Source organism: Lagenorhynchus albirostris, chromosome 5 (assembly GCF_949774975.1).
Source record: "Lagenorhynchus albirostris chromosome 5, mLagAlb1.1, whole genome shotgun sequence".
NCBI lineage: Eukaryota > Metazoa > Chordata > Mammalia > Artiodactyla > Delphinidae > Lagenorhynchus > Lagenorhynchus albirostris.
In genome coordinates, this window is record NC_083099.1 from 9110429 (window position 1) to 9135821 (window position 25393).

The 25393-nt window shown below is 38.4% G+C and overlaps 1 protein-coding gene across 6 annotated transcripts in view; it reads left to right on the forward strand.

Moving 5' to 3' along the window:
* The window catches only part of SATB1 (SATB homeobox 1), a 79611-nt gene that overhangs the window by 42808 nt on the left and 11410 nt on the right, over window positions 1–25393 (forward strand). For all 6 annotated transcript variants that reach the window (XM_060149547.1, XM_060149549.1, XM_060149546.1 and 3 more), the window contains one exon: window positions 4530–4685. In XM_060149547.1, coding sequence (XP_060005530.1) covers window positions 4530–4685 — 156 coding nt within the window. The remainder of the gene's footprint in view (window positions 1–4529; window positions 4686–25393) is intronic.

Below are 25393 nucleotides of genomic sequence, written 5' to 3' on the forward strand. Positions count from 1 at the left end.
TTCTGGAAGTTGTCTATTGCACTAAACATATCCATTTTAAGTTGATGGTTTCTATTTAGGTATGCACTTACTATGGATTTATTTGTGTGTTTTAAGATGTGTGACTTTTGGAGTTAAATTAGCAATTTCTGTCTTCTTAAGGACCATTTGAAAGCCTATAATTATCAAGTTATAACTTTTACATAAATTATATAATATTTTTTCTTTTTTTAACATCTCGTTATGGCATTCTTTGGTTTCTTCTGAAGATGGGACATTTTATAACAATGTTTTAGAAAATGTACAAAGTTTATATCAATAGAAGCGATATATAATTAATTTAATCTGGTAGTTGCACGCTTCTGTCTCTTTACAACACATTCTTCTATAGTATAATGAAACATAGGTTCAGTTGTGGGCAGGAACTTCACACTTGATAAAAGTTTTATTTGTTATGAATCCCTTGACCAGCTTTATTTTAAGATCACATATGTGCTTGGAAAACACTTCTCATTAATGGTCATCTTTTAAAAGCTAGAGGACTTTTGAAAGTCTAGATCTGGAAAATAACTAATATGGTTTCTACAAAAGGAAGAAAAGTGTAAAAAGATAGAACCGTGATACTCAAAACAGTATTAATATATAAAAGTATGAAAATGTGGACTGTTTTCTATCACCAATAGGAATTCCTCAAAATAGCACAGATTTTTTAAACTAATGATAAAACCATCCCCTACTAAAAATTAGACATTCATGAGCTAGATTTAGCAAAGGGCCACCAAAAAACAGGTGCAGCATGTCTTAAAAAATAATAAGAATTTTCCCAAATAAAGAAGTCCTATATAACATCATACCCTGAGTGTATTGCAGTGATTCCTAAGATAAGCATTGGTGTTAGACTCAAGTTCAGTTCTCAGCCTTGCCCCATGGACAAATTACTTAACCTCTTTGTTAGCTTCTCAATTTAAAAATGGGGCAGTAATGTGACATTACCTACTCAGGGCTATTATGCAGGTTAATGTATGTTAACACAAGGCCCAGCTCATAATAAACAACTGATAAATGTGAGTCTCTCTTATTATCATAATTATTATTAAAACTACATCAACCTTTAATTGCATATGGGCATGCCCTCACGCATGTGTGCAGTATGAGCTTGCAGGCAGTTCCACTTGCATCAAGGAAGAGCACAGACGCCAGTCAGGACCACAGTAGAGTCCATTTTGTGTAGCCTGTATGTAGTACATATATAGTACGTATGTAGTGTATATAGTTCATTTTGTAGTATGGGTTGATGAATTCAGCAGCGGTAAAGGAGCAAAAAATTCTCATGGAAAATCTGTGTTCTACTGAACAATTGTAGTGAAATAAAAAGCACACCCTAGTGCTACACCCTCTCCCCATGTGGGAGGGTAAATAGCAGAAGCTCCAATTCTTAACTACTTCCCTGGCGCCACCGTAATGATGGAGTGGTACACGCTACCTTGATAAATGCTATTCAGAAAGCAACTGCATTTATTTTACCTCCTGTGCTATTTGCAGAGAAGAGCTGAAGAGTAGTTTGTTTTGCCTGGAATGAACTACTTTATGAATTTTAATGTGTGATATAATATTAAAAGCTAAACCAGGATTAAAGAAGATTTTTTTTGAGCTAAGCTAAAATAGTACTTAGTAGAGTGAGGTATAAAAGATTTTTGTTTCCATTTTTACCTGGGGAAAAATTTCAGCTTTCATATTTTTGAAAAGCTGTCCAAGTCAGTTCCCCTTAAGCAATACCTTGTGTTTAGAGAAAAATGTGGTTCCAGAATTCTAATAGCTTATCTCTAATAAGATGCATATCTGAGCCAACAAGATGATAAGGAAGAGCTTTTCTAAATATTTTTTAAATGAGTAATACAGTTTCTTAATATTTTTAAAAGCTGTTGCTCTCACTTTTTTTTTTTTTTTTTTTTTTTTGCGGTACGCGGGCCTCTCACTGTTGTGGCCTCTCCCGTTGCGGAGCACAGGCTCCGGACGCGCAGGCTCAGCGGCCATGGCTCACGGGCCCAGCTGCTCCACGGCGTGTGGGATCTTCCCGGACCGGGGCACGAACCCGCGTCCCCTGCATCGGCAGGCGGACTCTCAACCATTGTGCCACCAGGGAAGCCCTCTCACTTTTTTTATTTTTTTGAAAGAACTTTTACAAAGAACTTTTAAAAAGTACTTTAAAAAAGAAAAAAGTACTTTTCAACTGTTGATTGTGTTGGCTACTAGGAGATTTTTCTTTTTTACGATTTAAAATGTTTGCTTTTTGGTTCAAGTTGTAGTTGCTTTATTAAAAAAAGAAAAATTAAACCAAAGAAATTTTTAGAAACAAAATCACAGGGTTGAAACAAATGATTATAACCCACCTCAAAGATAAATTCTTAAACATCATTTTTACAAAAGAATGAAAATGATTTTCAAAACACACTGAAACACCAAGTTTCCAAAGGCTGCCCTCTTAACTGTTGCTAAGCAGATGATACCAAGGAACTGTTTCTTCCAATGCCCTGAACTTCATGCCTCCATTTCCATAACATTCAATGTTCAAAGCGATTGAAATGGCTTTTCTTTTCTCTTTCATTTAAGCAGTGAAAAAAATAGGTATTAAAAGGGACCCCATGTGGTGATCAAATCTATCCTTCTGCCTCAAAGCAAGACCACCCCAGAGCAAAGTTGCAAATCTCAGCAAAGCAACTTTGTAGGCAATTTATGGTAATGCATTAACTCTTCTGGCTCCTAAAGTGGTGTTTAGCAGATTACTGCTTCAAAGCCCTGTGTCTGTGCCTAGTGGCCCCCAGTCCTTAAGATGCCTCCGTGAGTTAGTGCCCTTGCTTACTGGAGTGCAGAGCTGGCAGGGGAAGGCTGAAATCCAGCCTCTGCTCTTGCTGTTTCTGTCTGCGGATTATGCTTTAGGAGAGGCCAGTGAGGCCAGCCAGTGGGTCCCTTGTCCTGCCTCACCTTCTGTGTCCTCACTGGGGGCCTGTGGTCCAACCGTTTCCCAGCATTATCCTTTCCGTGCTCCCAAGGGTAGTGTCCAGGTGGGAGAGTCTAGCTGCATCCTCCAGAGGTGAGTTATTTTGCTTACCAGGTAGAAGTTACGAGGCAGAAAGCACGTTGTAAAGGAGACTCAGCTTTACTCTCTAAGTGCAGGGAATTAAATGGCTTAGGATAACCTCTGCCCCTCTTTTGATACCAAATATTTGGGGGCAGGGTGAAATAAACATTAGAAGACTTACTGTATGACTAGGAAGGTGTGTCATTTAGTGCCCCAAAATCATTTGTTTATCTTAAAGTGAGCTTCATTTTCTGTTGTTCCTAGTGGATGAGAGAAATGGTCCAAGATGGTAAGTTTCTAGAGAAGGAAAACCTGGATTCTGTAAAGGACCCTAAGAAACGTGGTCCTTGATGAATCACTTTGCCAGGAGAAATGTGGTCCTGCATCTGGACAACTTTTCATTTATGTTTTCATCAGTTTCCCAGTAAAAAGCAGCTACATGGTTCATATGTGAATTTCCCAGGCTGGTTGGTTCCTGTAAATGCTCAATAAAGATCAAATTTTTATTTTAAAGATTTAAAGTTTTAAAGATTGTTTTTAAGTTTTGAAGATTAATCATGGTATCAATAAATTCTGAGGTTGATTTTCCCCCTAAATTTTGTGGCATTTTTCTGCAGCTATCTGCTTATCATTATTACCAAAGGCATTTATATTAATTTCTCACTCAAGATTATACATTTTGATTATATTTGTAAGTCACTGTTTATATATTTTGTGTAACTTGCAGTCATGTTCTATTAAATATTGTGAAACTTTTTCTTATTGTCTGGTTCCACCAGTCAAAAGGAAAGAGTTATATACAGCGGTGCCAGGAAATGATGAAATAATTATACAAAACAGCTTGGACATGCATGTGTAAAATGCAACCAGCCTTTATGATAATTAAGCAAGGCACTCTACCTGTTTCATGGATGGATAGAAGATTTAAATGTGCAGCTCTGCAAATGGCTTTGTTATAGAAGGTTTTTTAAATGAAACGTAAGAGGAAAAGGCATTAAAAAAAAAGTCTAAAATTAAAAAGGCCGTAGTATGTAATAGCTATTAGTGATGCAATTGTCTCTTAGGCATCGGGTACCCAGTGAAGATAGAAGATACAGCCCTGTGCATTATGATTTTAATTGTGAATTTCCTTTGTTAGAATTGCCGTGGAAGGTAATTGGGAAACAATTAGTTTAGGGTTTTCAAGTCTTTGAAACTATTGCATTTTCCAGAAAACTTACTTTATGGCATTATAATTCCTGGTTGTCAGCCGGCAGTTGCTGTCGTATTACAGCTGCAGTCACCTGTGACACTATGACTTCCTTAACTTAAGCAATCTGATATCCAGCTAAGAACTCATGTTGAATGACCGCATTGTTGATCACCTTGATCGTAAAAGGAGCAACAGTATCCAGTTTGGATGCCGAGCCTGAGAAGCTTCAAAACAGTTTGGCCAGTGGGAAATGACAGGCATGTTCAAAATGTTTTGTAGGTGAAAACAGCTACCATTGCCACTGAGAGGAATGGGAAACCAGAGAACAATACCATGAACATTAATGCTTCCATTTACGACGAGATTCAGCAGGAAATGAAGCGCGCTAAAGTTTCCCAAGCTCTGTTTGCAAAGGTGGCAGCAACCAAAAGCCAGGTAAGAGCCTCTGTTAGGCATGGAGGATGTTTATCTGCGATGCCTGTGAGAGTTCCTTCGAAGGGGTGTCTATTTGCAAGTTGAACTTGCATCCCTGAGAGGTCACGGTCTCCAGGATTATTGACAGAGCTCATGATGAAACAGAGTGTTCAGATTCAGGGAACAGAGACGCTTGGTTGTGTTTCCTCCAACATCTACTGTCCAGACCACAGATTTCTCAGGAAATCCCTGAGTCAGTTGATAGTTGTTTCCAGAAGAGTACTGTAACGTATAGGAGGTTTCTCCATCTGGTCTATTGTAATGGAACAAATAACTTGAATTATTATTATTTCATTAGTACTTAGGTGACCTTGATTTCTATCCTAAAATTACTACGAGCATTGTATTTTTTTTTCTGTTCCAACTCAGGCATCTAAAACTGTTAGGTGTGCTTATTACAACCAAGTGACACACACACACACACACAGAGCTTTGTAAAATAATGATTTTAGTTATATATATATATATGTATATATGACACACAAATTTAATTACAATTAGGAAAATTGTCTATATCTTTTGAATTATAAATGAATCGAATTGAATGGGAAAAGTGACAGACCCCTATGAGACATAACGAAGGACAGATAATGCAGTCTTTTTGTCATATATTGATAATTTCTGTTCATCAGAAGTAGAGTCATCTACATGAACAAGCTCACAGTTATCTACAAACCCTTGTTCAAGGCCGGGAATACTTTTTAAAGGACCAGAAGAATACCGGTCTTGTCCAGTATAAGTCTTGTCCCCTTTGCAGAAAGATTTGATAACACTATCAAAGTGAGATTGAGAGGCAATCAGGGAAATTTTAGACACATATATTTCATTATCGTTAATGAACCCTCCTTTGTAAAACAGCCTGGCTGCTGTCAGCCTCTGATAAAATTATACAGTCCTGAGACTGTTTACAATGTGAGGTATTTACAATACAGTACTTTCCTTATTAGGTTTTTCTGAAATTTCACTCTAGCAACATTCATAGTGGTCCTTGATGGGAGTTTTGCTTGAGAAAAGGTGGTTCTTGTTTAAGTTATAGGCTGGCTGGAAGTACGTAAGGGATATCTTGGAAATGTTATATAAAAATGATTAAACTCAAGCTGTGGACTGTAAAAATTATAGCTTTATAGGCCACATGCCTGCGTACCCTTCAATCACTGTCAAAGTGATAATTTCTACAATAATATGTTTCTTTTATTGTGAGATTCTAAACATCAAGTGCTGTTTAAACATTAAACTGAATTGTTTATGTTAGTGCCATACTCGGCGTGTCATACATCAGGCCACCGTAATCTCTCATGGAATGTAAAATTCTGTCATGAATCATGGCTTGTATATCGGAAATTACTGTAATTTTGATTGGAAATTACAGGGCTCTTGAAATGTTTCTAATTATGATAGAATGTCAGAGCCGCTTCAAACCTGTGTGCTTCTTCAGATGTCTTCATTTACATGCCAAGACTAGGCATTAAGGAGAAATGTCCTGTTCGCACATCGCCCCTCACCCACCCACCCTGCACCTTCTTCTTTTGGCTATTTAGTCTAATTAGGATGAGGATCTCATATTTCAACATAGTTTATCCTGCTTTTCTTTCTGATTCTGCATCTCTTCTGACCTTTCCAATTAAATTATCAAGAATAACAGACTGTCTTCTTACAAGGCCAAACACTTTCCCCCAATCTCCAGAATAGATAAACAGAGAAACTAAACATGCATTATTGTGATAAGGGGCAGCCTTAAAACCAACAAACAAAAATAGAATATTAAAACTTTTGGGTAAGTTGGCAGCTGTCATATAATCACCACCACCCTCCCTCTCCTTTCTGACGAGAGCATAGCTCCTTCTGGCTAGCAGCGTTTTTGCTACCTTCATTCTTTCTTTCTTTTAAATGATATCCACAATTCTCCCCTCCTGGGCTGAGTACTGATTTTGAAGCTATTCAGACCGTGGTAGCAATGGGTTGGTAATGTCATGTGAGTGATGTTCTAAGGGTTTTTTTTAACATCTTTGCTCTTTGGGCTCCTCTCCTACGAAGCTCCCCGTGAGTCACTTTCAAAGATGTCAGTTGCCAACATCTGTGTATCTGCCATGATGGTGTGTTCCCCAGAACCCCCAAAGCTGCCAGCTCATCTCCTCATTACTGGTTGAAAGAGATTCCAGGGGGCCAATTGTAGACTACTGGGGTCCAGCAGACCATTAACTTTCATTCCCTCACATAGTTATTCCTAACTACTAATTTGCTGGAACTTCGTTAAAAAGCATTTCTGTAGCTTTCTCTTAGCTGTTCAGTTTAGATGTTAGCACTGCCCTCTTTATGAAAATCTAAAAGTTGATGATTACTGAAAAATAAGTCCAAAAACTGTATATATCCCTAAGAGAAGAGATCTAACTTAACAAGGGCAGGTAGTCCATTGACTTAAGTTCTGTTCACCTGCCATGGTTTTTTGTGAAGGAAATAGAAAAACTAGAAAACAAACCAAAACCAAAAAAAAAAAAAAAAATCTTCAAATCCAACGTACCTTTCTTATGGTCAGAATTCTTAACTTGCGCAAGAGTTGTTTATGCCTTGGAGATAGGTGCCAAGGCTTGTCAGCATGGGCAGAGGTCCTCCCAAATGAAACACGTGTACAGTGTGCTGGAGCCATTTTATCTCAACTGGTCCAGCCCTATCTGCTTCTGTATCTCGCCCTGATTCTCTATGTTGGCCTAACATTCACTACCTTTTTTGTGCTAGACCCCATCCTGCATTATATATTATCTGCATTTAGTTCTCAGTAACCCTGTGGGCTGTAACATTGATTTCCTCATTTTACACGAGGGTTACTTGACTAAAAAGTAGGAGAGCCAACCCCAAATTCTGCATCTCAGCATCACTATTTTAGTGTCTCCTCAGGGTTCCAGGCAGCATCAGAACCAAAGGAAAGAGGAATTAAGGATGCTGGACTAATTGATAGTGGAATGGGAGGGGCTTTCCTTTCTTCACTGACATATTCATGGAATATGGATTCTTGCCAACATAGGGCCCTTAGAAGCCAAGCTTTTTCACGTCTGTTTGGGGTTGGGGTGTAGGGAAGGGTACATGGTGGAGGACTCAAAGGATGCTATGGTCCAGGCTGAGTCACTGCTCTTCTGGTATTGGGAAATGATTTAACCTTTTTGAACCCAAGATTTCTTTTAACATGGGAGGAGCTCCCATGCTGTCATGCATGCAGAAGAGCTTTTAGATTTACAGCACTGTAACACAGATAGATAATGTCTTACAATGTGCTAAGCAAAAGACTCGGACCTGCACACAGAGTGACTTATTTATTATCTATTTTTGTATCTCAGATACTTTTTATTTTACAAAGTAAAGCTTTAGGTAAATCCCCTGAATGGCAGAGAGCAGGATTATTTTGAAAAGATAGTACAGCCCCAGAATGTGGTGGAACCAGACATGTGTAGCTGTGGTCTGCAATGACTAATGCACAAAGTATTTTCAGGAAAAGAAACCAACTTTTCAGATCCCACCATTTCACATGTATTATACTTTCTTTTCGCTGAGTAATAGAAATGAGATTGTTTTTAACGTTAATAGCAATGTCTGGGTAAAGTATGCAACTGCAAACTGAAGGTAGGCTACTTTTTGTGCTTAGGTAGGAAAGCAGGCTAATGCAGACTTTAAAAAGATGATATGCTTTAAACACAATGTGAATCGCTACAAATGAATACACTGTATACTGTGGGTATTCAAACAAGCAGCCTTTTTTCCAAGTGAATCGTATTAGAATTTTATCAAACATTTAGTCTGATAACATTCAAATAATTATGAGAGCAGAATTCGCTAATTTTACTGTTTAAAAAAAAATAGTTGATTTGGGTAATAGCCATTACGGTATCAAGGTTCAGTTACTGTTCAGTGGTTATAGTGTTTTCATATGGGAGACGGAAATGGAATTTTTTCCTTAATGGTGGCAGATGTTGGAATCTAATTTTATTCCACAGCAAACCTCCTGAGACCTCTGAGACTTAAGGTGTATGTCCAGCAAGGGGACATTAGCAGTGCCGTAGGCCTTGACTTGTACATCGAATTGTTACATTGATTTTCATGTTTGCAGAGGTGGAGCTCGCAGATACAGTAATGCAGTCAGAATAAAGGGCTTTTCCAGAGCGGCTGCATCCCCACTTGCGTTTAGAAAATGATTTCTCTCTAGTGCGTTATTGAACAGGGTATTTCTTTTGGGTAAAGCAGCTAGATGATGGAAATTCTATTTGACTGAACATGCTTTTCAATAGAATCTTTTGCAGTCTCTACCTACCAGTCCTGTAGTTACTGGACTCTTTGGCTGCAACAACTTCGACTGCTTGATAGGTGTGGTTTTTTGCACTAGAAAAAGAATTTCTGCCTCTGTGAAGATAGCACGACCAGTAGAAGAGACCAAATAATTCGAAGCCTTTTGCTTTCTTCCATCTACTTTTCAGACACTTTTGTCATTGAGATTCAAGACCTCTAGGATGGGAGAGAGAGGGGAGAGTGAAGGAGAAAGAAGAAAGCTTTAGTGCTCTTTGGGCTTGTAGGTAAAAAAAAGAAAAAAGCATCTTCAGATTTGGTAATTCTTAAATGGTGATGGGAATGCCTTAAATACGAGTAAGACAGGATATGTCACAAATCATTAGAGGTAGAAATAGGGCTAAGAATGTCATTTTTATTGCTGGTTATAGGAATCTACAGTGATAAAATCCATGAAAAAAAAATCACGGCACCATGACTGCATTCTGTATTCTAGCATGTCAGCGAAGCCATCTTTTATTTTGTTAGCATCAAATTACACTTCACGGAAACTACACTTTGAAGCCCTGTGCTGATTCATTTTTTTGGAATGTTCACATAACAGACTTCACTGCAACACGATTTCACCTGTGTAGCCTCCTGTTTCAGATCCACAGGAGGCCCCTGCAGATTTGCGAGTCACGGTTCCGGTTATTTCTGGTGTCACATGCTTTTCTAGCAGCCTGTGGGAAGATCTTTACATCGTGTCCTCAGAGCCCCTTCTCTTGGGCTAATAGAGTTGCCTTCAGCCAGCATCTAAGGCGAGAACTGCCTCTTCATACATTTTCCATCTAGTGCCTTATTTTATTTTACTTTATCCATTTATCTATTTATTTTTTACTGGGTGGGAGGAGATCCTGGGGAGATACAGGTTAGGTTTCCCTGGATCAGCTTCCGGGAAGAAGGAAGAGGCCAAAGGAATGCTTGAAGGGAGAAGAGAAGTAAGACAGCCCAGCGTGTAGTACTTCTCAGGACTGCCTGTATTCAGGTTTACCTACATTTGGGGAGGGCCCGGTGCTGCCTTCTTGATAAAGACGTGGAGACCCGTCCATCTCCTATTTAAGGTGTTCTGTGGGAGCTATCTCTAAAAATCCCTTCTGTCTAAATATTGGGAATCCATGTTGGGTTTAGTTTTCTGCAGTGTAGACCTATCTTTATGTCTCTAGTGGTTGCTCAACAGGACTTTTGAAATTAATGGCTTTAAATACGTAAACATTGACATAATCTAGCTGTTTAAAGGTACATGATTGTGTTATACGATGTTTTAAGAAACTAAATTTGTGAATCTGAGCCCTTTCCACATTTCTATGTTATAAAAACAAGCATATGTTTGAATTAATCTAGGGTTTGATCAAGGAGGTTCAGAATTATTAAATAGAACACGTACTTGCCGATCATATTTTTGGCTAAAAAAAAATCACGTAATGGGGTGTTTTTCCCCCAGGCACTTGATATTGTCTGTTGCAGCAAGTCGAACCGAAACTTCTTGGTTATCTTATTGCCACCTTCAAATTATTTAAAAATTTGTTTTCCTCTAAAATTTAAAATTCGGTAACTAGAGTGATATAAATGCATCTTCCTCATTCTCCCATTTAATAAGTTCACTGTAACAAGTATAGTCATAACTCATTAAGCCCAGTTTCTCCATCTTTCAAAAAATGTCATAGGAAAATGTTAGTCAAGATTTGAAAAGAAGCAGTTTGTGACTATTGAGCCAGCTCTCTAAAGAGGATTATCATGTGAGGAAGTTCCGGGAAGGTGACCCCAGGAGTGGTCCACTTGGAAGCAGACCAGTGTAATGCAGTCTAAAGCATGAGTATAGCAAGTACATATTCGTAGAGTCTGCTTTAATCTAAGGCCACCTTTTGTCCTAAAATGTAGTATAAGTTGAAAAGTGTGGACTCATAATATCCTATGAAAGTTCCTCTTTTTGGAAGCCCTTCTATAATCATCTTTGACAATTGAAGAGTTAAAGTTCTTCAGGACAGGATCCGGTATCTACAAAATGGGAGTAGGGAAGAGACCAAATCCATGGGTTTGTTTTTTTTTTACATCTTTATTGGAGTATAATTGGTTTACAATGGTGTGTTAGTTTCTGCTTTATAACAAAGTGAATCAGTTATACATATACATATGTTCCCATATCTCTTCCCTCTTGCGTCTCCCTCCCTCCCACCCTCCCTATCCCACCCCTCTAGGTGGTCATAAGCACCGAGCTGATCTCCCTGTGCTATGCGGCTGCTTCCCACTAGCTATCTACCTTGCCTTTGGTAGTGTATATATATGTCCATGCCACTCTCTTGCTTTGTCCCAGCTTACCCTTCCCCCTCCCCATATCCTCAAGTCCATTCTCTGGTAGGTCTGTGTCTTTATTCCTGTCTTACTCCTAGGTTCTTTATAACATTTTTTTTCCCTTAAATTCCATATATATGAGTTAGGATACGGTATTTGTCTTTCTCTTTCTGGTTTTAACTCTTAAGTAGGAATGAATTTCAAAACGGAATGTCATTCAGTTAAACTTCACACATAATTATAACACTGATTTCGTTCTTTCACAAACTACCAAGTGAAAAGACAAAGTGTTTCTCAGAAGTCTCAACAGTTGTCTTTTATGGTTTGGGTAGTAAAGGTAGGTTTTATTTTAGCTTTATCTTCTTTTTCCCTCATATGAGAAATGAAAATAAAAGCCCCGTGAAATGAATGAGCTCTAAAAATGCATTTATGCAAAATGACAGTAGAAAAATAGCTCTGGAAGAAACTGCACTGTTAAACTTTCACATCAGTGAAAGGTACTAAAAGAGGGATGGAAGAACTTATGTTGGTAATAGGAATCTGATGTAGAATTTTTGGGCCTTGCAAGACCTGCACCTTAAAAAGTAACCTTTGAGATTATTCATTTTTATAACTGTAGTTGTTATGCTTTTGCACATGCAGTTCTTTTGCGTGACAAAATGACACAACTAAATCATAGACCACCCATTTATATATATAAAATATACATATTAAAAATGTTTTATTTATAAATATATATATTTATATAAATATAAATACATAAAACAAATAGATATAAATAAATTAAATAAATATATTTATATATCATATAAATATAAGATATATATGTATATTTTATATATATATAATATATATGTATTTTAGAGATTAATAGAAATATAGCCACTTTATAATTTGTCATTAAATACCTTGAAAAAATATAAGCTCCAGTCTGCTGAAGGCGTTGCCGTACAATTGCTAAATTGATGAAGTTGTCCCTTTTCTAAGACCTAATCTACTTCTGTTATCTGGTCATAGAGAATCTGTTCTCCTCTGATTTCTTGCTTCAACCATTCCAGTGGCCTTTTGTGTAATTTTCTTTTTTTTTAAAACAATCCCCTTTTCAACCCGTATGCCTCAGGAATTGGGTGGAAACACACTGTTTCATAAACCGCCAGCCTCCTCGGCTGCCTCGGTGCCTCTGATTCTGTAAATCAGATCATAGGCAGCATGCTGTCGTATAATAAGGTGTCTGATCCTTATTACCAGTTTGTTGATGCACAGGCTCCTTCAAATTGACCATTGCAACACATGGTTTCCCCTGAAACTAGCTGTGATAATTAGCGTGGTTCTAATGAGACAGAATGTCACTGATCTTGTGCTGAACTGTCGAGTCTTGATGCTACGGATGGGAACTGTCAGAGCCTGCCATCTGTGACAGCGCTTGGCGTATTCCGGTGGCAAGGTAGAGCATGCTCAATAGACTAGTTTCAAACAAATGGCCCTTTTCTTGACGAGGGCTCTGTGTTCTGTTCAAGTCAAGAATGTTTGCCCCAACTTCAGCCTACGCCAAAACCCATTTTGAGATCCAAAGGGGAAGAAATATTTAAACCTCTGTTATATGTTACAAAAGAGAGGACTCTTTTGTTTAGCAGGTGAATTTTAAGTGGCGTTCCTTCCCTTGGGCTTTTTTTTTTTTGGCCTCTCCCAGTGGCCCCATATAGTCAGTAAGGCAGTCCTGGAAGAGCCTTTCCCCCAATTTTCAAATTGCCTTGTTTAAAAGAGATTTGTTAGGGAGTTGGGCTGGCTCGTCATGATGGAGCAGTCAGATTTAGCAGAGAGAGGGGAAACGAAAGGAATAGTTGAGAGTGTGTCTAGGAATACACAAGTTGAATAGCAGAATGAAGATGGACAGGAAGTTAGATCTGTAGGCTCCAGAGAGAAGTGGAGATTTTTTTTTTTTTTTTTTTTTTTTTTGCTAGAGTACAAGTCCAGCGCTGCTTATCATTCCAAAATATGCTTTGTTGCTTTTTATTTCCTCTTCTCTGGCAGACCACACAGGGCTTGTTCTGAAGAACATTTTCACTAATCTGATCAGGCAGCCAAATACGCCGGGAAAACTGCTTTAATGATCCCACTAATTACCTCAAGTCAATATGAACTGTATTATTAGACTGAGGGAAAATATTCCATTAGGTCTCCCCCTTGGGAGTTCCTCCGCTTTGTGATGTCACCGAAGCCTTCACCCTCTCGCTTGTAATTAATTTTATTTACACACGCAGGCACGCACAAGGTCACACCTGCACAACCGGCGCTGGCCAGGGAGCTTGTGGCACTCGGGCTTAATCAGATCTGTCATAATTACCATTCTGCATGTTTCTGACACACGCTGTGAAATATTTCAATTTAACTGCCGCTACCAGCACAACCAGATGTAGTGCGAGTGTGGCTGCATTGGAAATATTATTCCTCAGGATAAACTCTCTCCTCCTCCTCTTTTCCTTCCTCCCCCCCCCCGCCCCCAATTTACAGCTAATGTAGCACAGAAGCTGATGGGTCCTGTAAATCTTGAATGCAGCGCTAGATTGATAACAGGCGATTAGACAGTTTAACCACAAACAGCTTGTTCATTTTTCACAAATGAAAACCACATGTGGTGTAACTAAAATTTCAGGCCCTTTTTTTTTTTTCAGAGTTGGGGTCTGTATGTGTGTGTGTTGGAGATGTGCTTAAATAAAAATAAAATGCAATGGAATGAAGTGTCTAGAAAAATGGAGAAGTTGCCTAGTTTTTTTCCAGGTGATTTTATCAAAACCATCATCAAATTCCATGTTTTCACTTTTGCCAAAACTCGAATGGGAAAAAGATGGTACTCTCCGTTTCCTTTTTTTGGTACAATTTTTCTTTTCTCTCACTCTCTCTCTCTCTTTTTTTTTTTTTTTTTGTATGGGAGGGATAATATCCTTGGAGTCTCTGCCTTTTTTATTTTGTCAGTGTTAAGCCTTTTATTTGAACATAAATTTTGAAAGAATTTCTACAGTGGGCATATGCAGTTTTTTAATGGACGGTTTCCCTTATTTTTGTTAATGAAAAGTTGTTAGTTTAGGCGTGCTGGTCATATCCCAGACAATCCCAAAACAAAAATGGACCCAATCAAAAAATTTATTTCCTAGAGAGTTGTGTTAATTTGCAGAATCAGTTTGAAAGGTAGAGTTGAAAACCAGTTAATTCTGTTGCTGCAGAAATAGCGGAGTTAACCTGGCAGAAAGTGCAGGTGCAGGGTAACCATATAAGGCCAAAGTTATCACCAGTCTCAGAAGAATTCACCCATAAGAAAATTAAAGTATTGGAGCCATAAGAAGGCAAATAAGCTGGTGGAAAACTAAAATTAAGAGAGGAGAAAGGAACAGGATCATTGGTGATTTAGAATCGTACCTCTAAAGAAAGCTTGCAACCATCCACTTTAGAGAACATTTAAAACATAGATCAAGATAATTAAGTGTCTTTTAATGCCAAATAAAATACACTCTCTCTTTTTATCTTTATTTTTGTTTTACTACTAAAGTTATGAGCCTCGTTTGGAAGCTTCCTAAAGTTCTATGGTGATTCCTATTACTGATAAGAGGTACCATTCCCCATAGAATAGCAGATTTTCCCCCTTTATTTCCTTTCCTTAACCATTTTTCCCTCTTCCTTATTTCCTCACATTAAAAAAAAAACTTCCCAATTTTTCCCTGTTTGCTTAGTGTTTGCTCCATAATATCTTCCAACTTTGAAATTTAGCATTTTTCTGCCTATTCATATTTTCTTCTGGCCTAATATCACTTTAACGGAAAAGAAGGTATTTTCATTTTAGTTAGAATCCCTCTTTCATCTCAGCTGCTAAGCAGTTTACATGGTTAATACCAAATTATTAGGTCAGTTTCTTCGAACAGTCTTAATCTACCTTTATAATCATTTTGCAAGGTACAGTAATTGTGGAAGATTTGATTCAAGCCTCACATTACCTGTCACATCACTGTTGCGTACAGATATAACCTCAGAATCCTTCTTAGCACAGAAGTGAAAGCACCCATTACTAATCAGTGAGATCCACCCACAATGGCTTGCTGTCACTTTTTATTTAGGATTCCCAAGAAGAGGTTTGATACATATAGTTGTATGGGAATGAGTCCAAGAAATAAGAAAAGTAGAGGTTAAAAAAAAGTACAGCTTATGACTTCATTGCTCCTGCCCTTGCTTTAATGACCCTGAAGATTTTGCATAGCTACTTCAAGATAGGTTAGTCAGCATGCAAATTGAATCACACTTTGCAGTCATTGGTAACACTCGCCACTTAAAGGAAACTTGCCTTGTTATTTTTGCAAGTGAAAGATTTCATTTATAACCTGAAAAATCATCCCTAGCTTTCCACATTTGCAAACTTTAGTTTTCATGTGTTAGGATTATCTTTGTGTCTAAGCACACCTGTAGATACAAAAGGAAAGATGAAAGCGAACCAAAAAAAAAAAAAAAGAATTGCTGTTTAGGGATGCTGGGGTATGTGTGAAGTTTGAGAATATTCAATATTTTGAGTATGAGGGAAGAGCATGTCTTTCCATTAAATTTAATGAGACTACAAGAATCTCATTATTCAAGGAAAATATTGTAATTTTCTTTATGGACCCTGCTGGGTCCCCGTCTAACGAAAGGACAGTTTTCATGTAATCTGTTAGCAAGTGCCGGTGAAGATTCGGTTGAAAAGGAATTTATAAACTTGATCCTGCCTTTCAGCTCAGTCCACCTTTTTCAGCCACTCTGCAGTCGCTCTTCTCCACTGCTCTCAGATCCTTAGGAAAATGTACAGGAAGGAGAATTAGTTTCTTTGAATACTTTCTGCTCTTTTCTTTTGGACCCACTGTCTGCATTTTTCATCAGCATTGTCGAAGTCATCAATATCGTCTGTTAGTGTAGCTCACATTTTTATTCCAAGCTGAAAGGAAGGGGAGGGCATGGTTCCTGATTATCTACGTGAGAAATAGGATTGTCCATAAAGTCACACGTGGTTTATATAACAACTTGTACATAAACTGCATCTTTCAGAGAAAGCATTGAGGATTGGCAAAGAGTGGGGGGTGGGGGTCCCAATTTCCTGTCTACCATGTTGTGGATTTCCCTGGGCAAGTTGCTTGACCTTTCAGGCTTCTAACTTTCCCTTCAGGAAGGTGACATAGATCGGGTCGGACTCTGTAATGTCCCAGGCAGTTCCAGGTTCTGTGAGTTTGTTGCTGAAACAGGTGCAGAAGTGTGAAAAAGGATGCTATTTTGACGGAAGGTCCTGCTGACAGGTGTGTTAGTCTGGGAATGAGTCACAAAGGAGGCAAGGTTTTGAATAATGGAAGGGCTTAGTTTGTGGGGACAAAGCGCTATTTTGAGGTCTGTAGCCCAAAAGGGTTATTTACGAGTGGCATATAGTGAGGAGAACTGATTGTTTGCAATCCAGGGTATGAACTCCATATTACACAGTGTGAGATGAGCTCAAGATTGATAGTGATCTCATCTGCGACTTGTTGCTAGAAAACTGGAAGCTCCCCCTCTCTCATCAGGGACCTAGCAAAGTCAGGACACTATAGAGAGGAGGTGAGCTGCATTCAGTTGGGCGTGGGCTTGGCTTACTATTGGTGAGGTAGTGGTTGCCAACACCATATGACCTAGAGATCGCTAAAGAGTTTCCCCCTTTAACATGTCTTTTTTGGGTTTTTAACTGATGCCTGAAAGTCCACCTTTAACTTCTCATTTTGGGGGATTAATGCAAGTTCTTCAGAGGCAGGATAGCACATCAAAGAGGAAAAAATAGACTCAGTCCGTGAGAAATCAGAGGTTCGTGAAATGGAGAGTAAACCAGGAGGAAGAAGCAGGGAATGGCTGCTGATGTGAAGGAATATCTTGAAGCCCATATTTGCAGTTTGTCATTTGGTACCTGTAGCAAGCGTGTAATAGCTGCTGAGGAGTGCCCGTCCCCAAGTGTGTCCTTTAAATGTTTACCCATTTTACTCCTGGTACCAACACTGGGCTACTTGTCAGGGTGTTACTTGGCTGGTTCATTGATGGAGTATTTGGTGGTTTAAATGCAATGCAGATTAGGTAAAAATAAATTACTTTCAATACGGTCAAGAAAGTGAAGGCTATAAATAAAATATACATTCACAAACAGACAAATGCTATTAGGAAATCCAGCTCAGTCCATGCCAAGCTGTTCCTGTCTAAATTGCCTTCTTTCTTCCGGGCTTGCAATTAATTTTTGCTTGTGTGTTTGGAGATTGGGGGAAGGGTAATAGCCTAATGGGTAATGATTTTATTTTAGTAGTATTTTTGATTAAAGAGACTAAATAACTTGGACCCTGGGTAACCATGAGGACTAAAGCCTTATCCATCAAGCTTAATTTCTAGGCAGAAAATTGTGTTTATATTTTTGGATAAACTTAGCATCGCGTTATATATAATATAAAGTGATGAGATGGCTATGTGCTCATTTTCTACCTATCCCCACTTCCTTTACCCTCTTTCCTACTCACTTTCTTTTCTTTCTTTAATCCTTTGACTAGCTTCCTTCTGCCCTGTTTTCAAATCTTAAAGGCGTGTCCTTTGTGACCGTTTGCTCTTTGAAGAGGTGATGAGAGGGAAGACCAACCATTGTTTGATTTGTAAGCCTTCCCCCTCTACCTCCACCCCCCAACAGCAAGGACCTGCCTTAATTCCATTCCTTTCCCCGCCTCCATCCTGTATCTGCCCTGCTACTTTATCCTCTTCTATTTGGGAAGCCCAGGTGTCTTTGGAAAATTGATAGTGTTCCTCTCCTGGCACATCCAGACATTTCTCAAAGGATACTCTACTAATCTTGCTTACCTTTATAGTTCTTGGGGTGGTAGGACGTCAGTTAACTAAGTCAGGGTATGGATGCTTTCTTTATTCAGATGTGGTAAACCCATTTACTGAGTTTGTAACAGGACCAGGGAAAAACAGTGAGGTATATATATGTGCTAGTGCAATTGTCAATCAGGAAATTTCAAGCTGTAAAACTACTGTTTTATGAACAAAAGCTCATCCAGAACTGAAATATGTAAATGGGATAAAAGTCTTCCCCCATTCTGATTGACTTGAGGATTGGTTGGGGGCAGAGTGTGCTCATCAACACCCCACCCTACGTACAGCACTGCTGAAACACCCCTGGTGGGAAGCTGGGCCTCCTCAGGACGCAGTCTGGGAGGAACCATTAACTAGTGATTAACTCTTTGCCTCCAACCCATCTCTAAGAGGCATGGTCCTTTAGTGGCAAAAAACAAATAAACAAACAAACATGATAAGCAGATCTGTTCCAAGAACTTATAAATACCTAAGTTTTGTAATCTACTAGGAGCTTATACAAGATAGTTCTGGAATAATATTTGAAATATATACGTGTATGTATCTATGTATGTATACAGACACATATATATTGGAGGGGGCACCCTCTTCAGGAGTTCTTAACCTCTGTCCCATCTTCCCCCAGGGGGTCCATGCATGAACTGGAATAGAATAAAAAAACTTTATTTTCACTAATGTCTTACTGAAATTTGACATTTTATTTAATTATCAACATAGGCAACAAGTCACAGTAGTATTAGCAATACCTATGAATTTGTCACCAATAAAAATCACAAATATTGGGCTTCCCTGGTGGCGCAGTGGTTGGGGGTCCGCCTGCCGATGCAGGGGATGCGGGTTCGTGCCCCGGTCCAGGAGGATCCCGCGTGGCGCGGAGTGGCTGGGCCCGTGAGCCATGGCCGCTGAGCCTGCGCGTCCGGAGCCTGTGCTCCGCAACGGGAGAGGCCACAGCAGTGAGAGGCCCGCGTAGCGCCAAAAAAAAAAAAAAAAAAAAATCACAAATATTTTCATATCACATTTTTATTGCAGATATCTCAAAATACTATTTTTGCTCATCCCTCTGAAATTACGGTAGTTATTAGATCTCTTCCTAGATCTTGCTACTTGGTACGTTAATAAAGAAGCACATACATTACTGTATGATACAGTTTGGATGACTGTATTTCAGTACAGTTGGTTTTCTTCGTAATTTTATGCATTTTATTTCAGGCACATAAAAACATTGTTCTGAAAACAGTGGGCTTTACCAGACTGCCAGGAGGGTCCATGGCGCAAAAGAGATGAGACCAATGATTAGATAAGTTGCGTGTTGGAAGAAAAAAATTATATGTTTTTTTAACATGCTAGCTGAGGAATTCTTGAATTTGCCCGGGAAAGAATTGTTATTTGTTATTACTTTTTCGATGCTTATTTTTCAAGTGCCCTTCACTCCAGAGCATGTAAGCAGGGTTTATGATGACCATTGCAATGACATTGCAAACAACAACAAAAACCTTACAGGCAACCTTGCTCCAGCGTTCTGATGCCCCCGCATATAGTGCTGGAATTCGAGGAGAGAGTACCTTTGCCCTTAGGCTAGAAACTTTTTGCCAGTTAAGCTACACCTTTGCTATCAGCTTACACATGAAGTTCAATCTTTCTTACCTCACTGGACAGTCAGTGGCTGGGAGAAATAATTCCCTCTTACGTCTGTCCCCGCATCTCTTAGCCTCACAGTAGATGGCACGTAGATGGTGCTTTCTAGTTTTTTGTAGAAGGGTGGAATGATTCAGAAGCAAATTCATCTGATCACAATTTTGCCCTCACAAAAGTGGGCACATTCCTCAGGTAGTCCCAGCGGGGGACCCTGTTCTCAGAAAGACAAGATAGGGCCAGTCTCCACCCCTGTCCTTCTGCCCCGGGCCCCTCTCTGGACTTGCTCTCCCCACTGTAACACAGGACCAGTGGTTGTGAGGTGCAGCTGCTGGCCTGAGTGACCCAGCCTCCCTTGTCTCCTTTCATTGGTAAATGTCTAACCTGGCCATTATCACTGGGACCCCCACGGTGCTTCTAGAAATATTTACGCTTTCTTTTTTTAAAGCCTACTTGTGAATCCCAAAATTTGAGTCCCTCAATTAAGCCGACTTCTGATGAGTCGGTTTGCATAATGGGTAAAATGATGAGGTTTTTGGCCACAAAATGGGTGTTACTTTATCAGCAAAATCATAAGCAACTTGGGAGCTTGTAATGACCCTGCCCGTTTGATTGTTCTTCTAAGATATGAGTCCCATAACTTTTACAATCCCGAATTGCCTTCCCCTGGTTTTAAAAATTCTTTTGTTATCTCTCCTAGAATATCATAGAGGGAAGATTTAAATTTTTAATTCCCAGCCCCTCAATATGCATAATGGAAAGTATAGCTCATCTGAGGAGATATCTGCAATATTGAAAAGTTTTATATAAATCAATTAAAAATGCAGTGGCAGAAATATTTGTTTAAATTAAACTGACAATAGATTATTTTTGTCAGCAGACAAACCAGTGTATCGAGGCAATCATAACCTAAAAATTATTCATTTTATAGGTTCATATTTTTATAGTTTTTTTTTTGCACATGGCATATACAGATATTCAGCAACAGTTTTTCTTAGTGATCATCATAACTTTGAAGAGAAGAATAAATATTGTAAATTTTTCATAGTGACCTAAGAATGCAACATGATAAGAAATTTGCTTCATAATATTACAGTATAAGCACATATTTATTGGGTCAGGGGATTTGGGAAAAGGTAAGTTTCCCAGGAAGCTTCTGCTTTAAACAGTCTAGTGTATTTGCCTTTGATAGAAGCCTTTAATAGTGCTTCTCTGCCTCTTACACCTACTAGGCTCAGCTCGCTTTGAATCTTATTCCTTTGAAATGCAACGTTATTATGAATGTAAGTTGTTGGACTTTGCTACAATACACAATGCCCTCAGGAATTGTAGAGGTGTATACAGTTTTTTGCCACTAACTAAATGTCCCAGACTGTGCCGTTTTTGTATTTTCCTCTGATCCCCCAGCTTACTGCTGCTTCAGTGTTGCAGGAAATCTTTTGCTATATTTTTACACTCACTCATTCAAGTGTGAGCCTTAAAGCGTCTCCAAGCCCCTTGGGTGAAGGAAAGTGTGGAGTATGCTGTTCAGGGGGCTCTTTGCATTGACATTTGTTTATGATAAATGTAACTCAGGTAACAGAGATGGGGGTGGATTGGAATAAAGAAACCCATCAGCCTTAGTTCGTGGAAGAAATGCTGAGGGCCTGAACCAGAGCAGTAGGAATGGAAAAGAAGGAACAAATTCAAGACACCTTCTGAAGGAGTAGAATTGACAGGAATTCGTGATTGTTCGCTTATGGAGGAAGCAAAGAAGAAAAGTCATATTTTTAAATTGAAGCCATTTGCTGTTTTTTTTTATTATTAAAAAACAGTACTAGCCAAACTAGAAAAAAAAAATTTAATGCAAGCATAAAGGAGGAAAGAACTAACCATAATCCTAATTAAGTAGCGATAACCTGATTTATGTTCTTTGCATACACACATACGTGTATGTGTATGCATGTATGTATACATATCACATATGTATACACATATACGTGCGTGCACATGTGTGTGTATATATATGCCTTTCGTTCATTCATATGCTATACCCACCTGTTAATTCCCTATTGAGGTATATTCAAGTTGTATTCAACTTTTGCTGTCACAGATAATGCTAATGTGAACATTATTATGGTTAAATATTTGTATACATCTTTATTATTTCCTTATGATTAATTCTCAGAAGTAGAATTATTGGATCAGAAAAGGCATTTGTGTTTTAAAGGAAATTGCTAGTCATTTCTACATTCAAACATTTCCACCTTGCGCTTCAGAAAGTATATACCAATTTATACTTCAAATCACAGCCTTTCAGCCCAGGTGACTGGGTGAGTGGTGATGCTGTTAATTGAGTATATATAGGCAGAGCCTCGTTTGTGGGAGGAAGATAGTGGGTTCAGGTTGGGATGTGGTAGCTGAATTATTTTCATTATCTCCCTAGATATCTCACATTCCTTTGCATTATCTTTGTGATAATGACAAAATAATAAAAATAATAACAGCTGACATTCATCATACTGTTACTGTGCGCCAAGCCCCTTGCGTGAATTATCTCACTAATTCTTACAACACTGTGAGTGGTGGTAACATTACCCCCATTTTACAGAGGAGAAAATTGAGGTGTAGAGAACTCAAGGAACTTGACCAAGGTTACAGGGCTAGTCAGTAGTAGAATAGGTGTTAAAATGAAAATCCAGGCTTTCTTAACATATAGATCTTAGAAGCACATTATAAAGACGAGACGAAGTCATAGTAATTAAGTTGCATCCTCAAGAAAGTATGGTAAAAAGCAATGACGAAAGAATGGATTCCAAAGCAACTAGTCTACCTATTTTTCCTAGCATATTGCTAATTCATCTCTTTTTTTTTTTCATTATTCTTCCCACTCTAAATATTGCCCATTCTTAAAAGCCAAACCAACATGACTCTACATCAACAAAGACTTCCTTGACCACCCCAGTGGATCTCTTCTTCCTATCCTCTTGGTTCCCACTGGATGTCTGCCCCTCACTGACCTTCACCGCATACTGCTTTGCTCTAGTAGTTATTTTTGAATGTCGCCTCTTCCCGAATGTACTGTGAGCCATTTAAGGGAAATGCTTTTGGTTAAGTCCATCACACCTTTTTGTAGTTATCACTGACCAGGCACTGGGCTAAACGTATCCTGTTTCATTTGTACCAGCCACAGTCTTGTGAGATGAGTACCATTATCATCTGCACTTTGTAGAGGAAGATCTGGGGCTCAGAGAGGTAATTTGCTCAAGGTTGCATACGTAAATGCCTGTAACAGGATGTAACCCTTAACTAGTATACTGAGGTGGTTGAGAGTAACTGGAAGGACCGTTAGTATTCGGGTGGGCAGAAAAAAAGGGGAGAGCGCTTTCCTGTTCGAGAGAACAGTATAGAGAATGAGAGTAGAATGTGGGGAAATGGGCAACAGTTAATAAATGGTCCGATGAATTAGGAGCTAAGTGTGATTGAAGGAACCTTCAGTGACCTCTAGGGAGGATGGCCTTTTTCTCTGTCTTGGGAAGCTTTGAAGGTCATTTTGAGCAGTGGGATAACCTTGGGTAGTTTGAAGGCAAAGACCAGAGCAGTGGTTTTCATCCCAGCCTCCCTTTCCAAGGGCATCTCAAAGAGGACTAAGGGGATTCAAGAAAGCTTAATTAAACCTGTGTATTTACCTATCAGGAAGTTCCACAGACCAAGTCAAGCATCGTATTTATTTGCTTCTTGTAGGGGTCACAACTCTCTATGATAACCCTTGTTTTCTCATTCTTCCCCAAAGCTCTAGTCATCATTGGTATACACTTTCCCCTAAGTTAAGAGAGGAAAAGGAGTGATTACTTAAAGGCTGTTTTGTTCAGAAATTAAGATAATTGTCCATTGGACATAATTAAAAAGTGTTTGGTACCTAAGAGCATCATTCAAGGAAAATGTACCCCAGCGCTGACAAGTCAGTGGTGGGCAGAATGGAAAGGAGAAGATGATTCTTTATGGTAGAAACAGAGGTGAAAATTGATGCAAGTATTACAGCATGAACCTTAGGGATATGGTGTTTTCTGTCTTTTAATGACACCTTGCTATGAAGAATGAGGAGAGAATAAGAACTTAAGATTTTTTTTTTAAACAAACAGATGCGGTATTTTATTTTTTTGGATTTTTTTAAACTGAAGTATAGTTAATTTACAATGTTGTGTTTCAAGTGTACAGCAGAGTGTTCAGTTTAATATCAATATATCTATTCTTTTTTCAGATTTGTTTCCATTATAGGTTATTACAAGATATTAAGTATAGTTCCCTGTGCTATACAGTAGGTCCTTGTTGGTTATCTATTTTGTATATAGTAGTGTGTCCATGTTAATCTCAAACTCCTAATTTACCCCTCCCCTCCCTTAAGATTTTTAAGACAGAGAGTATAAATGTTAAACAAGAGCCAAACCATATCACTGAAACTTATGTAATGTCAAAAATACATCCTGGATTGAGAGGGAAAAACATTCTTTTTCAAAGTCTGTATTCAAGTATCAGACAGGTAAGCCAGATTTTTATTTGTTTCATTTAAACTTTGAAGAAACCATCCTGAAAGCAGCTTTGAAGCCTATGAAAAAATAATCTTTAAATTAGATATCTTCCAAATATACTTTTTTTAAAGTAAAATGAAGGCTTTCTTTGGAAATTCTCTGTTTCAGTCGAATTAAGAGATTATCTTCTTGCCAGCTAGTTTAATATGTTGTCTAGAATTTCATAGTTTTATCTTCAGTCCTCCTTTTTCTCCTCAGATTCTTCTTGAAAATATTCTTTAAAACTTTCCTGACAGTCTTAAGTGAGAACCATCTTTATGTTTTTATCTACCCTGGCCATCTGATAATCTTGTTACGCACCAAACAATCTATAGGAAAAGAAACAAAACACCATATTTACGTGTTCCCTCAAGTCAGTGGCTTTGAGAAGGTAAAAAAGAGGTGAACAATCAAACCACAGAAAACAAATGATGTCTTTTTTTTTTTTTTGGCTTGGTTAAATTTTAAGCAAAATTGAAAAATAAAAATCATTTACCAGTGTTTCTGAATATTCCTTCTAAATTCACTGACTTTTAATGTGAGCTTCCCCTAGATTGTAGAAACATTTCTTTTCGCAAATGCCAAACCTCCAGAAACTCTGCTAGATGCGCTTAACCTTTTAAAGACAAAGTGGCAAAAATTTACTCAAGTGGGAAATTTATGGGTAGCCATTTTATTTCCTATTACTACCGCAGTATGGAAACCCACGGATTTTTGGCTTAAGATATTGAGTCCCTTAAATAAACTATAGAGTCTGGAGAGAGTTTAAAACAGTAACAGTTTAGACATTTAAAATAGTAATAATTTAAAAAACTAGTATGATTGGGGTTTTTTCCCCCCAGCAAAAATACAAGCATCAGAAACCACACCTTGAAAATAAAATATATTTGGGAATACACACCCGTATACATATGTTCCATTTAAGTAGGTTTCTTTTTAAAGCCCATCTTTGAATAAAGTGAGTATAATGTGCTACTTTTTGAATGGCAGATGCATTTATTGCTGCGC